The 19,404-nt window shown below is 39.2% G+C and overlaps 1 protein-coding gene across 2 annotated transcripts; it reads left to right on the plus strand.

Moving 5' to 3' along the window:
• Positions 1-1,927: 1,927 nt before the first annotated feature.
• Positions 1,928-6,735, plus strand: LOC122043258 (YTH domain-containing protein ECT4-like). 2 transcript variants are annotated; one of them, XM_042603803.1, is made up of 9 exons: positions 1,928-2,207; positions 2,734-2,798; positions 2,899-3,055; positions 3,153-3,229; positions 4,100-4,531; positions 4,650-5,186; positions 5,375-5,587; positions 5,910-6,065; positions 6,148-6,735. In XM_042603803.1, exons 3-9 carry the CDS (start codon positions 3,028-3,030, stop codon positions 6,268-6,270), a joined length of 1,566 nt encoding a protein of 521 aa, XP_042459737.1. In that variant the 5' UTR covers positions 1,928-2,207; positions 2,734-2,798; positions 2,899-3,027; the 3' UTR covers positions 6,271-6,735. The 2 variants fall into 2 exon arrangements, with proteins under 2 accessions (XP_042459737.1, XP_042459736.1); XM_042603802.1 differs by having other exon boundaries at positions 2,911-3,055.
• Positions 6,736-19,404: the final 12,669 nt, after the last annotated feature.

Below are 19,404 nucleotides of genomic sequence, written 5' to 3' on the forward strand. Positions count from 1 at the left end.
AAAAAATATCATGTATTAATTATAACAACATATCTTTTTCGTTCACATCTCTTTTAACATTAATATTCATAATTTATGGACCCCACCATCCACCTATTCATCATTTTATTAGTTTTTTAAATAATATTAAAAAATTTATAATTTAAAAAAGAAAAAAAAATATTAAAAAATTAAGAGAGACCTTTGAATATTCTCTCTCCTCTCTCTTGTGAGCGGACATTATAATGTCTACTCATAATAGAAAGAGAATGTTAAATGGACATTATAATATTCATTTAACATCTCATTAAAAATATTCTTATAATATAAGATAAATTTACATCTGGGTGTTGATATTGATGTTAATATATAAGTGACTAAATGGTATTATAATTAATATAGATAAGTATTATAATATTCCTACACATGTCATCGTTTAATTCTTTGAACGTAATTAATGTGTAAAATTATAAAAAAAAAAAAAAAATCATTCGAACCATGTGTGAATCAGTTTAGCCAATGGAACTCATAAATAATAAGTGAATAGTGATTCATAAATAATGTTAAAATAAATATGGTATGTGTTAATGAAGAAGACATGTTAATATAATGAATATATGAGATGTAGGTTTTATATATTTTTTTAAATAATATATATTAATGTTCAAATCAATATAAATATCCTAAGTGAAAAGTTGAGTTTTAAAACAATGAGAGTTCAGTTGTCACACAATATTTCCTAAGTGTTAGATAATCCCCGTGACTTTTTACGCTTTATGGAATTATACGATACTATAAAAAAAATTTATAGGACAGAGCTAATTATATAAATCATAAAAATATATACCTCAATTTTTTAAAAAAAATATAAGATTCAATTATGTAAAATAGATCATGTTTCGCCGGTTCGTGCACGGACTCCCATCAGACGGTCACTGTACCTCAAAGTGGACTTATCATTAATAAATCAAGTTAATATTTTTAAAATATATATAATTTAAAAAATATTTTATGAAGAAGGAGACGTATCTCCAACTGGTACCCCGAATGTTTAGCCCTCCACAAACTACTCGCACACCGACACGTCTATCACCGCAAATCTGTTGGGCCCACAACCTTCCGACGGACGACGTGCTTCCACGTCATCCATCACCTCTCTGATGTGATGGTCGCCCCCTTCCGTGCCTTCCCCATTAAGCAAACAAAATTGTATCCATTTGTAACTCATTAATTTTTTATTTATTTATCATTTATTTGTTTTTGAAATTATTGCTACGCCACTTGGCACCTTGTAATTTAATATTCTAAATTCCATATTTTATTTGATGCCTAATTGGAGTTGTGTTTGCCTTGTCTGGCCATTATTTGTCAAATAATTAAAAATAAGGAAAAAAGGTGATAGGTCAATACTTTACTTCCTATTTTTAAAAGTAATAATATAAGTTATAGGATGCATTTTAAAAAACAGATAAAAATTCTGGGTTAAAATGAAACTGGCATGAGGATGGTACATCATGAATGGTATATGAATGCCATGATGGTATATGATCATGCATTGATATAATTTTCTATTTTTTATTATTATAAAAGAATTCTGTAATATTATTTGAGAATTTTTCATATAAAATAATTTATATTTTTTATAATTATTTTGATATTTTAAAATAGTTTTAATTAAAATTAAATAATATCGATTAAGTTACTTAGCAAAGAAGGAGGGACTATTCATCAGGATGACATGATGGATTGGCCGTCATCCACATCATAAAGGAAATCATGTATGATGAGTCTGTCGTCGTGCCGAGGAGACAGCTTAGCTTATCCGGAACGAATGGATGCCGTACGGCCAACGTGGCACTTTTGACACGCTTACTCGGAACGGTTCGCTGGACCTCTTAACTAAACGGTTTCTACGAGGCACGGCAACGGCAGCCCTCTTGAGTTTTAAACCGTCTCCGACCCCCGCTGCGCCCTCATCCGACGGACGAGAAGAGCTCCTCCCTGCTGCCGCCCCGCGCCGAGCCTCGTCGACCGCTAGATCGTGGCCGCACCGGAGCTGTCCATTTGCCCGCCGAGTCCGCCGGTCGGAAACGGCCACCGGGTCCAGGCGGCGAGCAGCCCCCTTTGTCGTGGTGAGGCCGTCGAGCTGGAGGAAAAAAGAGGCGCCGGATTCTTTTGCGGAGATTTGTGGTGTGACCTCATGGATGCCAAGGCGAGGCCGGAGAAGTGTATCCTGATCTTTGCGCTTTGTCATACGCAGTTGTTTGTTTTTCTTCTCAGATCTGATTTGCGTTTGGTTATTTTTCGTTGTATTTTGTGGAGGCTTTCGTTTGCTCGATAGATCCGCCTCCCTTGCCTTTATTCCATCTTATTAGATCTTATAAGGTCTAATGGCTGATGCTTAATGGTTGGCTGCCCTTTCCTTGCCCTTAAGGAAAGGATAAAGAAAAATAATCGTGTCTTTAGACGCAAGTAACGTGACGGATCTATCTGTATTTGTTGTTTTTCTTTTTTAAATTTTGTAATCTTTATGATTTGGATTTGTCGAATATCAAATTCTGCTAAACCTTTGTGACATTTTTGATCTAGCTGTGTCAAGGTGTAAAGTTAGGATTTTTTTTACTTGGTAGTACGATTTTCTACTCGCATAATAAATCGGTATCCATGGCTTCTTGAATCACTTGATATATTGGGGAATTGATGTTTTATTTTCTGGTGTTTGTTATTTGTGGGCCTTGACCTTTTGCTATCTAGCCATTGATGAAGCGATTAAGACATTGAAGATCGACCCTACGTCAAAAGCCAGCAGTATGACCATGGTAATCTGCATCATACTATTGCTTGCTCTTTGAAATCAACATTTTTTTATTTCGATTTTGCCTTATTTGTTTTCAGAACCTAATTTTGACTTTTGACAAGTTATCTTTTTAGTCCGGACCAAAAGCTTCAAGCTTGTCTGATGCAACATCCTACATCTCAACGGGAGATGCAACAAGCAGTATCAAGGAAAGCGAGGTTTATCAAGATGTATCCGTCGATGATCAGGGCATGTATTACTATGGTTATTATTATCCAGGTTTGTCCTTAAAGCTTTCCAAGTTAATTGAATCGCACAATTTTTTTTTTATTTTTTTATTTTTATGGATTTTCATCTCATATTAAGATTTAAATAGGGTCTCATGGTGCCATGGGGGATTGGGATAATTCATGTTGCAACCATGGAACAGATAATGTTCAAGCAGAGTATCCTGTAAGTAATTCTATTCATTTTTCAGCCCCTAAAATTGTTTGATGTTTCTTCTAAGCTTATACTTGCATTTATATTTCGCATACATCTTTGTCACAGTGGTACAGTAGTTTTTTTTGTGGTAATATTCCTTTTTCTATGGCCTCCAAGATTTCTATTAGGAGCTGTTGAAATAGCATTTTGAAAAGAAGGGTAAAAGGGTTTCTAGTTACTTATTAGATTGCTAGATTAGAAAGCATTGATATTCACAGTCTACAGGCTTTTGCACCAGCTGTAATTGGTCATGAAAAACTCCATGGATGGTTAGAATAGGTTTCATTTGGATATGCAGCAATAATTGTTTTGACAATTAGTCATTGTTCCTTACTAGTTGAGTTTGGTTACATGTGAATCAATTTCTGTTATCGAGTATGTGAGATCATGTCATTGCATCATGTATCAGACATGGTAAGGTTGTTTAGTTGTAAGGTTTGCTTGGATCTTTCTCTAAGCATCTAACCTTTAACTAAATTGTTTCAACTGAACTTTGAACACATCCACATTAGCTTAAACTGGTTACTATTGATTACTTTGCTTTCATATGCTGACCTTTTTGGTTTATTTTCTGGAAGTAACCTTACACACCCAGCATTCAACGGTATTTCTGATTTCTGAATTCTGCTCCGCAGACTGGAGCGTCTAATATTAATTTAACTATGGTACACTAGGAAGAGTTTAAAAGGGCAAAAATTACAGAAAATTATCACTCTTTCCTAGTTTTGAAGCTTGTAGACAGCACACTGTATTATCGTAAAATTTTCTACTTCATATGGATGGTTTGATTGATTTGTTAAGATGTTTGTTTTAACCAATTTTTCTACGTCCTTGTTTCAGACCATTCAAGCTGATAATGGATCAATGGTATACTATTTCCCAGGATTTCAAACTGGATATAGCAACTATGGTTCATTCTCACCTGGACCATATGGTGTTGATGGACAGTTTTGGGGGCAAGGCTCATATTATCCAAGTCCAGTATCTCCTCAAACAGCTGTTTCTCCAGGAATTTTTCCCCATCCAATTGCTTATGGACCTGAGCTGATTCCTGCATACCAATGGGATCCATATTTTTTCTTCCAAGATGAGATTCAAGGGAGTACATTTACTTTGGATCCAACAAATCCACATTATAAACGGAATCATTCATCCCATGGTTATAACTTTCCTCCTGCCAAAACATCAACAACTTCAAAAGTGGCTTCGCTAGCATCTGATTTGTCATATTCTGTATCAACTCAAAACCAAACACAGAAATCTGTGAAGAAGGTAAATTTCTGTTTAACATGCATGCTTCCACTTTATTGGACTTACTTTTTAGTCACTTGTACTTGAGATTCTTTGTTAGCGCGTTATTAAATGATTACATTGATTTAAATGTTTCCAGGCACCTGCTGCTGCTCTATCAAAAGGTTTTGTTCCTGTAAATAAATTCAGTTCATATGCTAACCAAACGAAGGGCGCATTGCTTTATCCAAACAGTGCAATTCCTGTGAAAGAAAAGAATTATAGCTTGGTTGATGAGGAGAAGCTGAAAGCCAGAAATAAGCTAAATAGCCTTGCTGATCTTGACTTGCTGAATGAGCAAAACCGTGGTCCTAGAACAAATAGCGGCAAAACTACCTCCCACTCTGGCAATAATCTTCAAGAAATTCTTAATATCGAGAAGAATGATAATAACAGTGGATCGATTGCTCTTACTAACAGCAATGAATACAATTCTCCTGATTTTATCACTGAGTATGAGAAAGCTTTGTTCTTTGTAATAAAATCATACAGCGAAGATGATGTTCATAAAAGTATAAAATACAATGTCTGGGCAAGCACTCCAAATGGGAACAAAAGGCTAGACAATGCCTTCCAAGCTGCACAAGAAAAGAATGTGGAAAAGGGTGGAAAGTGTCCTGTGTTTCTCTTCTTTTCTGTAAGTAGACCTAACTTCTCTTTTCTAAAGGTTGGTCTAACAATATGTTTGCGAAAAATGATCCTTGATTTCAGTATTGCTATCTCCTAAGTGGTTTTCAATCATGAGACGTACATTTTAGTTACTAAAAGTGTAACTTGGCTATGAAGTTTTTTTTTGCTTAATCCTCTGGATATTTTGTTCTTTAGGTTAATGCTAGTGGTCAGTTCTGTGGTGTTGCGGAAATGACAGGCCGAGTTGATTTCAGTAAAAATATGGACTTTTGGCAACAGGACAAATGGAATGGCTTTTTCCCGGTTAAGTGGCATATAATTAAAGATGTTCCAAATCCACAACTTCGTCATATAATTTTGGAGAATAATGAGAACAAGCCTGTCACAAACAGCAGGGATACACAAGAGGTATTCCTCTTTACAGTTTCATCTGTCAATATGTTGATGCTTCTCTACCTGTTAGAAGGATTTGGGCTTCATGTTGTATTGTTTCATATAATTTATCTTGATGATTGTGTTGTCAAAATATATTTTTTAAGTATCATCATATTGAGTCTTGTGACCATTGACCAAATATTTGGTTGAAGTTATTATTACATCCTTCATTAGTTTTTACTTCATCATGAACTTTCAATGATCTTAAAATGACATGTTAAGATGCCTTCTAAGCACTGCAACTGTATTCTATATGTTACTGGATTTGATTCTAATTACTCATTAAATATTTCAGATCAAGTTTCCACAAGGTACTGAAATGTTAAACATTTTCAAGAGTTATTGTGCTAAAACATCCATATTGGATGACTTCGGCTTTTATGAGAATCGCCAAAAAGCAATGCAAGAGAAGAGGAACAAGCCTGGTAGTCCAAGTTTGGATAATTCTCTGGTAAGCATTTACATTTATTTTCATCTAAGAGTCTCTTTAATAGTATTAAAAACTCTTACATTTTGAAATAAACTTTTTACAGGCCCAAACTGTCGAATCAACTCAATTCCAGAGGCTAGTTGACTCAAATGCCAAATTGCATAAACTCGTGCCAATTGAGGCGAAGGAAGCACTCCCGTGCTCCATGGTCACTTCACCAAAGTGAACATGGAAAGGAAACCAGCTGTTTATGTGGACTGGAGAACTACAACCGTGCTCCTTCAAGGCTGAAAGTAATTTGTTCGTGCCGTTTGGATTATCAACAACGCCTCAATTCAAGAAGGAAATAACTGTCAAAAAAATCTGAAAAAGGAAAACAAGAATCTAAGGGAGTACTTGTCCCATGAACAAAGGTAACAATGACTGGGAGGAGTCACGTCGTACTCAGTATTGCCAATTCAAGGGCAAATGATTTCATCGATGCAAAGTGATCGTGGAGATGATAGATGAAATGTCGGTAGGGTGGCTGCTTGGGAGCAAAGTTGTGTTCTCCAAACTTTAAATTTGGAAGAAACAGGAAAATGATCAACTAAACAAGGTTTAAGATACACTGTAAACCTTGTATTTGTCACAAGTTATACTGAACTAACAGTGAATTCTTAATGATATCAATTGCTAGCTGTTATCTCGACATGTTTGAGCATATATTAAGGCAAAATTTTGCTCTCGATAGATATTATTAGTAGTTCCCTGTGTTGGATATAAGTGATATGAATGGAGAAGAGAAAAGATGTTTTATTGTGAATGAGATTTTAATATCACATTGGAAGTTTCAAGTTTTATTGGTTAGTTTATATTGATTTCACATGCATTAATGATGTAAGCAAATGCATAGATAGAAGTTCTTTCTCATGTGTGGGTGCATAGGGGGTGTAAATTTAAAGATTGGATTGTACTGAATCATGTTGATTCGTGTGCGGGCACGATCTGCACACGTTGAATGTCGGACCAGTCAGGACAAAATTTGTGTAAGTGGAACAACATAGAAAAGCAGTAGAAGCTCTTCACCTACGTTCCCTCTTCCTCTATAGTGCAAACTCCTACTTGGCTAAGTGCTCGTGATAGTAATCAAGTACCACTCAGTTCGTCGTGACCATCAGTGCTTGGTGGGAATCATGGTTAACCGTTGTATCTTGGGAAATAGACGACTTGAGTAACCTCGAAGCATAATTGGAGGTGGGTGAATATGTTTTAAGAAAATTAAGACTCTTACAGGCCTCGGTCTATTCTTCTGATCAGATTCTCCGCTTGCTTAGCTCGTTCTATCGCTCGGGTGGCACTGTTCACAAACTGCTCTTCTCGATTTGCCCGGTCGGACGCTCGCCCGTTCGGCCATTCGCTCACTCGGTCGCCTGTGATAGCAATCGACCTTTCTCTTCTCGCCTGGTCGACAGTCTCTCACTCAGCCGCTCGGCTTCTCTGCCTGTCCTGCCATGAATTCTTCGTCCGTTCGACTTCTCTGCTCGTCCGACCGCTCACTCTTCGTTCGCTCGACTGCTCACCTGTCTGGCTGTAAACTCGCTTGGCCAGCCATTCATGCGCTCGATCTCTTTGATCACTCGACCTCTGTTTGCCCGACTCGTAGTACACTCGCTCGACTTCTTTGTCTGCTCGGCTGCACGGCCGCTCGGCCATTCTGCCTTCGTCCAATCTGCTCAATCAGTCACTCCTCCCGGTTGGTCAATCTGCTATTTGTCCGGCCTACCCTTTAGTCCGTTCGGCTACTTTGCTCCACTCATCCACTGAGACTTGGAGATTGACAGTCTCTACTGCTCAACCTGTCAGCCGTCTAGGACATTAGGCCGCTCGGACTTTGCTGCTCACTCAGCCACTCTACGGTCGACATTTGACAAAAATCATCCCCTGCTGATAGCCTGAGATTATTTGCTCAGATCATTTTAACATATAAGTGAATTTAATTCGAGTATTTAAATTCAGCTAATTCTTGTATATCTCCGGCAGATGGTTTCTCCAACAATCTTGAAATAGAGCTGATTCTGTTGAGATGACCATAGAACAGAATGTTGAGGTGCAACAGACTCAACACATAAATGTCTCATCCGCCCCGATTGGAATTGTGTCAATCGATCACGGGGAAAAATTAGAGAAGTTCAGTGGACTGAACTTCAAGAGGTGGCAGCAGAAAATGCTCTTCTACTTGACCACGCTCAATCTAGTTCGGTTCTTGACCGAGGACCCTCCCAAGCATGCTGAGGATGCTGATGCACAGACCATCAGTGTAGTGGAGGCATGAACTCATTCTGAGTTCCTTTGCTGAAACTACAACCTCAATTGCCTTGCCGACTCGCTCTATGTATAGCATGAAGAGAACATTTAAGGAGCTGTGGGAGTCCCTAGACAAGAAGTACGAGACGGAGGATGCAAGGTCCAAGAAGTTCATCGTGGGCCGATTCTTGGACTACAAGATGGTTGACTCCAAGATGGTGATCAACCAAGTCCAGGAGCTTCAGGTGATCTTGCATGAGATCCACTCAAAAGGGATGGTTCTGAGTGAAACCTTCCAGGTGGCTGTTATTATTGAGAAGTTGCCTCCTGGCTAGAAGGACTTCAAGAACTACCTAAAGCACAGGCAGAAGGAGATGAATGTAGTGGAACTCATTGTTAGACTTCGCATTGAAGAAGACACCAAGAGTTCAGAGAGAAAGCTGTTCTCTCAGGTCACTATGAAAGTCAACGTGGTCGAGCACGATCAAAACACGAAACAGAAGAACCCCAAGTCTTCCAAGATGGGACATAGAGGAGGCATCAACAAGAAGTTCTCTGGGAAGTGCTTCAACAGTGACAGAGTGGGTCACAAATCTTCGGAGTGCAGAAAGCTGAAGAAGAAATAAGAGGACAACTTGAATGAGGGACTAGAAATGGATGCCCTCTGCGCAATGGTCTCAGAACTGAACCTGGTCGGTTCGAACCCTCGATAATGGTGGATCGATACTGGAGCCACCAGACATGTGTGCTGCAATAAGGAGCTGCTCGACAACTTCGAAGAAGTCACTAAAGACAAGCTATTCATAAGGAATTCAGCAATCTCAGACATCATAGGCCAAGGGAAAGTGGTGCTGAAAATGACCTCGGGCAAGGACCTCACTTTGAAGTATGTGTTGTATATTCCGGAGATTCGGAAGAATCTAGTATCCGGATCATTGTTAAGTAAGCATGACTTTCGTATTGTTTTTGAGTCAGACAGAGTTGTACTGTCTAAGAATGGAATGTTTGTAGGAAGAAGTTATATATCTGATGGACTATTCAAGCTCAATGTAATGACCATTAGGCCTAAGATAAATAAAAATGAAAGCTCTTCTACTTATATGCTTGAGTCTTCATGTTTGTGACATAGTAGACTAGGACATGTTAACTGCGATGTGTTGCGTTGATTAATAAATATACAAAGTATACCTACATTCCACCTTGACCTAAAACATAAGTGTGAGATTTATGTTGAAGTGAAAATGACAAGATCATCCTTTCAACATATTGAAAGAAGCAACGAACTACTCGACCTAATTCACACCGATATGTGCGACCTAAAAGGTACACCGACACGTGGTGAGAATAAATATTTCATCACTTTTATAGATGATAACATAAAATACTATTATGTGTATCTTCTTAAAAGTAAAGATGAAGTTATAAGGAAATTCAGCCTCTATAAGAAATGAGGCTAAAAACTAACTTAATAAGAAAATTAAGGTGGTTCGAAGTGATCGTGAAAGTGAAAATGTTTCACCGTTTGTTGAGTTGTGTGCTGAACATGAAATCAAACAAGAAACAATAGCTCCTTATACTCCTCAGCAAAATGGAGTAACTGAGTGAAAGAATCGAACTCTAAAGAAGATGATGAATGATCTTCTATTGAACTTTGGATTGCCAGAGTCCATGTGGGGGGGAGAGCTGTGTTAACACCTAATTACCTTTTAAATAAGGTGTTCTGAAAGAAAATAGATAAGAGCTCTTATGAGTCGTGGAATAGAAGACAACCATCCTACAAATATTTACAAATATGAGAGTGTCTTATCAAAGTGTTGGTGTCTGATCCGAAAAGAATTAAGATAAGACCAAAGATTGTTGACCGCATATTTATTGGATATGTACATAATAGCAGTGCATATCAGTTTTTTATGTATGAGTCACAAATATCGGAGATACACAAGAACTCAATAATATAATCGAGAAATGACTCGTTCTTCGAGCATGTGTTTCCGTATAAGACCCGAGAGGATGCTACCTCCTCAAAGCGAGCATATGAAACAAAAGGTGAAGATGATGACGAGGAACCAATAGAGGTTGAGTTTAGACGGAGCAAAAGAGCTCGGGTAGAAAAATCCTATGGATCAGATTTTATCACTTTTATGTTGGAAAGTGAGCCCCGAAGTTATTCAGAAGTTGTAGGCTCTTTTGATGGACCTCATTGAAGAGAGGCAATTGCATCTAAGATTGAGTCTATTTTGCAAAATCACATTTGGGAACTTGTGAATCTTCCTCCAGGAAGTGAACCACTAGGGTGCAAGTGGATCTTCAAGAAGAAAATGAAATCAGATGGCGCAATAGATAAGTACAATGCTAGATTGGTAATCAGAAGATACCGACAACGAGAATGCCTTGATTACTTTGATAAATATTCTCCGGTGTCGAGAATAACTTTCATAAAAATATTGTTGGTTATAACTGCTCTATGAAATCTAAAATACATCATATGGATGTAAAAACATTCTTTCTAAATGGGGATTTAGAAGAGAAATTTACATAGAGTAACCTGAAGGGTTTTTTGTGCCAGGACAGAAAAATAAGGTTTGTAGATTGGTGAAGTCGTTATATGGCTTAAAACAAGCACCAAAGCAGTGACATAAAATATTTGATAATGTCATAGAGGAATGTTGATTTAAGATCGATGAGTGTGATAAATATGTCTACATGAAAGCCACATGGTATAACTATGTCATTTTATGCTTATATGTAGATGACATACTTATCATTGGGAGTAATTATAAGATAATCAAATCCACTAAAGATATATTGAACTCAAGATTTGACATGAAAGACAAGAGTCTAGCTGATATGATTATAGGAATCAAAATTTTTAGAACAATAGAAGGACTTATTCTTAGTCAGTCTCATTACATGGACAAGATTTTGTTGGTGCAATATCCCTCAGGTCAAGGCTGACCTGGTTGACCAAGCTTGAGTCTTGATTTGGGTTTCGATGTTTGACAATGTAGTTGTGCATTTGGGGAGATTGGTTGGTGCAATTCCCCTCTGATCAAGATCTAATCAGGTTGGTTGAAGAAGAGTCAAGTAGGTCAAGGTTGACCGAATACTTGACTGGGAAGTCCTAACTGGGATGTTAGGCAGTAAGGAAATCCTAGTGAGTGAAGCTAGGTGGAAGACCTGGTGAGTGAAGCCAGACATAAGAGAAGTCCTAGTAAGTGAAGCTAGGCAGAATAAAAGTCCTGGTGAGTGAAGCCAGGCAGAAGGAAAATCCTGGTAAGTGAAGCCAGGTGAAAATCCTGGTGAGTGAAGCCAGGTGAAAGTCCTAGTGAGTGAAGCTAGGTAGTTGGAAGTCCTGGTGAGTGAAGCCAGGCACGGGGAAAATCCAGATGGGTCAAGGTTGACTAGACATCTGGTGAAAGTCCAACTAGGTCAAAGGGATTGACAGGATACTTGGCATGATGAGGAAAAGTCCAAGTAGGTCAAAGGGATTGACCGGACACTTGGTGAGGGAGTTCTAGTAGGTCAAGGGTGACCGGATGCTAGGCATGATGAACCAACATGTCATGGATTGATCGGATGTTGGTTTAGGGGCTTTAAGACTTGGTTTTGGACAAAAACCAGCAGCTGTATCGATCAACCGATCGATTGGCTGGAGCCCAATCGGGTGTCCCCGCGAGAAGTTTTCGTCCCAATCGATCAGTGGATCGATTGGGAGGAAGTCACGAGCGCACAGAACGCCTTTGGATCGATCAGCTGATCGATCCAGAGGTCCCAATCGATCAGTGGATCGATTGGGAAGGTGCGTCTTATCGCGGTAAGCCCTGGATCGATCAGCCGATCAATCCAGGCAAATTCCTAGAGCACAGAGGCGCTCTGGATCGATCCATGGATCGATCCAAAGCCTCCCCGATCGATTGGGAGCAAATCCAATCGATCGGGATCCGACCGTTGGTGCAGATAAAGGCAGCAGGCGTGCGTCTTCTTCGGTAGAACTTACAGATACATCTTCCCATCCTCACCAGTGAACACACAGATCTCCACAGGATTCTCACCGCCAGTTCTTGAAGGTTCTTGGAGTTCTTCCAAGTCAAGAGGCGACACTACAGCAAGAGGAAGAAAGCTAGGGATAGGGTTTTCTTGTATTCATTGTAAGCTTTGTGCTTGTATTTTGTATCCTTTCCCTTGCTTCTTGTAGTGTGAACTTGTAGGGCTTCTCTGCCTTTGGTAGTTACCATAAAGGAGTGTTATTTATAGTGGAGGGTGCGTGAGTAGGTGTGGATCCTTGGACTAGTCACCTCTTGTGAGGTGGATACCAAGTAAACCATCATTGTTAGCGTTGTATGTTTTTGTTTCTTATATTTTTCGCTGCACATCTTTGAAGAAACAAGCAACGCCGACCATGAGCACGCGAAGCGCACGACGAGCTATTCACCCCCCCCCCCCCTCTAGCTACTTTTCGGTTATAACATATTTCTGAGAAATTTACCAAGGGTAATACTGCATTGGCACGAATGTCGATAGATACAAGTCAACATCTATCAAAAAATCGAGGTGAAAGTATCTCTCAGATAGAGTACTCTCAAATGATTAGAAGTCTGATGTGCTTGATGAATTGTACATAACCAGACTAGACCTACGTAGTAAGTAAATTGAGTTGATACACGAGTAATCCCGATGTTGAGCACTAGAAAGGGATAACAAGAGTACTGAGGCACTTGAGATATACTCATGAATATTAACTTCACTATATGAGATATCTTGCTGTGATCAAAGGATACAGCGATGCGAGTTGGATATCCAATATAAAAGACTCTAAGTCTACGAGTGGATATGTATTCACTCTACGAGGTGCAACCATTTCCTGGAAATCCTCTAAGTGAACCGTAATAACTAGATCCACGATGGTATATGAGTTTATAGCTCTTGACAAATATGGTGAAGAGGTTGAATGATTACGACAATTCTTAGAAGATATTCTGAGATGGCCGAAAGTGGTGCCGACAATTTGCATACATTGCGATAGTCTATCAGCAATTGATCGGACACAGAGTTATCTGTATAATGGTAAGTTTAGGCATATATTGTTGGTGCAACCTTAGGTCAAGGTTGACCTGGTTGACCTGACTCGAGTTGACCTGACTCGAGTTGTATTTTGATGTTTGACGAGAATAGAAAAGTTCTATTATGATGTTTGACGAGAATAGAAGAGTTGTATCTTGATGTTTGACAAGAATATTGGAAAACTTGGGAGATTGTGGGTGCAATCTTTGGTCAAGGTTGACCTGGTTGACCCGAGGTGAATTGACCTGATTCGGGAAAAGTCCAAGCAGGGAACTTGGCAACGGAAAAGTCCAAGTATGGAGACTTGGCACGGAAAAGTCCTAGTGAGTGAAGCTAAGCAGTTTGGAAGTCCTGGTGAGTGAAGCCAGGCAGATGGAAAACTCTGGTGAGTGAAGCCAGGTAAAAGCTCTAGTGAGTGAAGCCAGGTAGTTTGGAAGTCCTGGTGAGTGAAGCTAGGCAGATTGGAAATCCTGGTGAGTGAAGCCAGGTAAAAGCCCTAGTGAGTGAAGCTAGGCAGTTTGGAAGTCCTGGTGAGTGAAGCCAGGCAAGGGAAAATCCAGATTGATCAAGGATGATCGGACATCTGATGTTGGGAAGTCCAAGTAGGTCAAGGGAGTGACAGGATACTTGGCACGAAGGAGAAAGTCCGAGTGGGTCAAAGGGATTGACCGGACACTTGGCGGGGAGTCCTAGCAGGTCAAGGGAGTGACCGGATGCTAAGCATGATGTACCAATAGGTCAAGGTTGACCGGATGTTGGTTTGGAAGGCTTGAGACTTGGTTTGGGTAAAAATCAAGAGCTGGATCGATCAGTGGATCGATCCAATGATACACTGAGTTATCTGATCGGTTTGGTGACCGATCAGTAGCTTTCTGTGAGAGTTACTGATCGGTCTGGAGACCGATCAGAGACGAGGCCAACTCTCACAGAGAGTTGGCTGATCGGTCTGGGGACCGATCAGCCTAAGGCCTGATCGATCCACAGACCGATCAGAGTCCGATCAGTGCGGCTCTGTGAGATGGCTGATCGGTCTGGGGACCGATCAGCCTAGGTCCTGATCGGTCCCCAAGACCGATCAGGGACAGTGTGGACCGATCAGGTTGGAGCCTGATCGGTCCAGACCTAGCTGTTGTGAGTGACAACGGCTAGATCTCGGTCTTTTGTGTCTTCTTCTGTCTTCACAGGTTTGCAGGTTCAGCTATATAAAGAGTCGAGCGACTCTACAGGACCTTCTTCTTACTTCTGCAAGTTCTTCCAGGTTCCTTCTGCGAGCTTTGCTGAGCTCATACTTCTTGAAGCTTCGCGTGACCTTCCCTGCTGCTGGCATCCGTAAAGCTGCTGCTTCATCAACGGACTCCAGACGAGAAGGCAAGCTTGTTTGTTTTACATTCATATTGTCTTGTGCTTCTTTGTATTTTGTGTACTTCTATCTTGCTGTTGCAAGAGTTATTGTGGCGAGGTTTCTCCACCCAGAAGGAGTTCATATTAGCCGATTTTCCGGGGTCTCATCCACCGACGGATTGATAGGCTTCGTCCACCTTACGGACACGTCGAGGAGTAGGAGTTTCATCTCCGAACCTTGTTACATCGCTGTGCTTGAGGTTTGAATTCCCCATTTATGTTTTTGTTGTTATTTTTCCGCTGCGCTAACTTGATTTGTAGAAAGAAACGCGAATTTGGGGTCGGCTATTCACACCCCCCTCTCTAGCCGCGACCGTCGATCCTAACATATACGTCATAAACATAATAGCATTAGACAACTACTCTCAACGGGAGTTTTCACTGTTGACTATGTGAAGTCAAAGGATAACCTAGCGAATCCGCTAACCAAAGGGTTAAATTGAGAGTTAGTTGCAAGCTCACCACAAGGAATGAGCTTGATGTTGTTGTCAGGCAATCAGTGCAGATGACACCCTACCTATGTTGACTGGAGATCCCAAGAACTAAGTTCAAAGACACAACTAATTTACACTGACTAGACACACTATGGGGGATAACCCAATAAAATAGTGACCAGACTAGGGTAAGTCGATGGACTTTTAATGATCAAGAAGAGTAGATGGTTACTCTAGAGAGATCACTTATGCGAGAAAAAAATGGGGCCGCTTCGAAGAGAATTGGAGGAACAATTCTTAGAACTTTTCATAGAACTAGGGAGAACTGAGCTATATCAAGGAGAGTCTTAGGTGAGATATGTCAATACTTATACAAACGGCAGAATAGTTTAAGGACATCACATCTACTGTTAGCTAATAAACAAACAGATCTGCACAAGGGAAGGTTCAAAGGGTAAAATCTACATGTCCTATACTGAACTTAACTACGGAATGCTATCACATACTCTATCTCTATTCATGTGAGGGATTATTGGATATAAGTGATGTGAATGGAGAATAGGTGGAAGAGGAAAAAGACTCCATTGTGAATGAGACTTTAATCTCACATTGGAAGTTTTAAAGTTTATTGGTTGATTTATATTGATTCACATGCATTGATGATATGAACAAATGCATAGAGAGAGACTCTCTCTCATACGTGGGTGCGTAGGGAGCGGGGGGGGGGGTGCAGTTTAGGGCCCAGATTGCACTGAACCATGTTGACTCGTGTGCGAGCACGAACTGCGCGCGCTGAATGCCTAACTTGTCGGGGCAAAATTTGTCCAAGTGGAACAATCAATATTTTGCCACTTAAACGTTTTTGCTGCTTATGTAACGGATGCATTAAAGTAAGATTAATGCAAAATCAAAACGGTTGAGCGAAACGCTAACGTTTCACAGCTCGGCAAGTAATGATCATTAATCGATCATTAACATTATCGTTGATTTGAGCTTCTATATAAGGAGGCTGCGATCATATGTAAAACACACAGAAAAGCCACAAAAGCTCTCCATCTACGTTCTCTCTTCCTCTGTCGTGCAAACTCCTGCTCGACGGAGTGCCCGTGATAGCAATTGAGTGTCACTCAGTTCGTCATGACTACTAGTGCTTGGTGGGAATCACGGTTAACCGTTGTATCTTGAGAAACAGACGACCTAAGTAACCTCGAAACACAATTGGAGGTGGCCAAATCTATTTCAAGGAAACTGCGACCCTCGCAGGCCTCGGTCTATTCATCTGATTGGATTCTTCGCTCGCTCGGCTCATTCTGTCGTTCAGGCGACACTGTTCATGAACTGCTCTTCTCGATCTGCCCGGTCAGACACTTGCCTATTCGGCCATTCTCTCACTCGGTCGCCCATTCGGCGATCGACCTTTCTCTACTTGCCTGATCGGCAGTCTCTCACTCAGCCGCTCGGCTTCTCTGCCTGTCTAGCCATAAACTCTTCGTCCGCTCAGCTTCTCTGCCCATCCGGTCGTTCACTCTTGGTCCGCTCGGCTGCTCACCTGTCTGACTGTAAACTCGCTCGGCTGGCCATTCACTCGCTCGATCTCTTTGCCCGCTTGGCCTCTGTTTACCATACCGGCATCACACTCGCTTGACTTCTTTGTCTGCTCGACTGCATGCCCGCTCGGCCATTTTGCCTTCGGCCGATATGTCCGGTCGGTCACTCCTCCTGGTTGGCCAATCTGCTATTTGCTCGGCCAACCCTTTAGTTTGTTAAGCCGCTCTGCTCCACTCATCCACTTAAACTCGGAGATCAGCAGTCTCCACTACTCAACCTATCAATCACCCGAGACATTAGGTTGCTCGGACTTTACTGCTTCGATGCTCTACTCACACAGCCACTTCATGATCATCACTTGATAAAAACTAACCCCTACTAATAATTTAAAATTATCTATTTAAATTATTTCAATAGATAAATAAATTTAATTTAAGTATTTAAATTCAACTAATTTTTAAATATCTCCTCGAGAGATCGTTTCTCTAACACCCTGAAACTCTAAACATGGCAAAACACGTCGCACTTTGATGTATTTTCGTTTTGAAATTTATGTTGCTCTTAAACACTGGCCTTTTGTTGAAGGCATAATTTAGCAGGCTCCACTTTGTCTGTTGGTTCTTCTGGCGGTGATGACTTGGTGACAACTACGGGATAACTACCAATTATCATTACGCTTTCTGCTCACAACAAGTTGGTTTATTTTCCACCAATAAAAATAATTTACGCATATATTTATGATTTTTTTTAAAAAAATCTGCATATCAGTTTTTTGTATCCTCAAATTGTGAGTATAATCTATAGTTTTAGCAGGTACTTATTTTGTGCCAATTAATTTATAATTTTCATATGTACTTTTATTTAGGTTATACAGATTATACTTAGAAGTAATAAATTAATTTTGTTTGTAATGGTAATTTTATTATTATTTATGATAAAATTGAAGATTTTAAATATTATGATAATTATTATTTTTTATTAGTGTATGAATCATCTATTGCTAAGACAATACAACTATAAAAAATAAGAAGAGGAAGAATAATAATAAAATAAAATAAAATTTATTTAAATCATAAAAGGATATATATACTTATCAAGAATTAGTTGTTATTGTCATTCATCTTATTAAGTCATTGAAGATAAAAAATTTAAGACTAAAATTTTCTTAGTCATTCACTTAATTCAAAAATTATATCAACGTATGCACATGATTTTCATGAGAAATCTATAATAATTATTATATTTGTTAAAATTGAATCTATTATTACAAATTATTTTTCATTCAAATTTTGAATTTTATTAAATGATTGACTCATGATCTAATTCTTTCCTCTTAGATCCAATCAGTTAATCGACCACCAATGACTAGTCACGATTATTGACTGATGAGTGTCGATTGATTACCTTAACCATTGACTTGTGATTGACCAGCTTTTGACTAGTGATTGTTGATTGGTACGATTTCATGGTTGACCATTGGATAATGATGGTAAAAAGAGAATATATTCGTCTCCAGCGTCCTCATCAATTCGTCCCAGGATCAACATGGAGGAGGTAAATCATGGACGGATACTAACTTTTGGAATAGTGACTAGCATATAAGGAGACATTTATCTCGGTTTTGCCGAGATTCGAATCACAAACCTCATGATGACAACACCTCATGCGCTAGCCACTAGACCCATCCGAGAAGACATTGACCATTGGATAATGAGCGATGAGAATGTTGATTAGTAACTATCAATATTTCTTGACTCGCGACAATTGATTGACTAATAATCTATTATGAGGAAATCAGATCCTCTATCCCAAGATTTTCATGTCCTCATGTTTCTTTGTCGATCGGATGGTCATGACATCTTCGTGATATACATTGTATTCTTGAGATGTGATCTAATTCGCCTGATCGATAAGAGGGACATGGGGATACGAGAATCTTAGGATAGAGGATTTGATCTCTTATTACGAGTGTAGCAATTGTATTGGGCACAAATTTAAAAAAGACATTTTTTATTTTTATTATTATAAAAAAAATTAGATCATTTTAAAAAATGATTAAAAGAGCATTCCATTTTAAATAATAAAAAATATTCTATTTTTATTCTAACACTAACATTATTTTTATTCTATTTATTTAATTTAATGAAGTGATCCAGTTAATTCATTTAACATCAAATTTATGTACGAACAGCCCTAGTTAGAAGGGTTCATTTTGATAATTGTCCGGACAACATTCTGAAAATCAAGAATATTATGGAGTGAAATGGAATTTTCTAGATGATTAATAATACTGAGTGGACCTGCCTTAGACTGTTCAATTCAGAATTTCTCAAACCGTCTCAGCCACGGTCGACCGGCGATCCGGTTCAAAATCAGCAGCTTACTTCGCCTTAGCCTCTGTTTGGATGAGGTGAGGTAAGATTCATTAATGAAAGGGGAAGGGAGGGAAAGGAAGAGAAAGTAATATATTTATTTTGTCTTTGTTTGAAAGGGAGGGAAAGTTTACGTGAGAGGAAAGGGATGGAATGAAGGTTAAATATACAAATTTACAAAAATATCCTCTTATTTTTTTAATAAATTTACATGTGAAAAAATAAATAAAGATATAATTGTAATAATTTCTCCTTACC

Source organism: Zingiber officinale, chromosome 2A (assembly GCF_018446385.1).
Source record: "Zingiber officinale cultivar Zhangliang chromosome 2A, Zo_v1.1, whole genome shotgun sequence".
Lineage (NCBI taxonomy): Eukaryota > Viridiplantae > Streptophyta > Magnoliopsida > Zingiberales > Zingiberaceae > Zingiber > Zingiber officinale.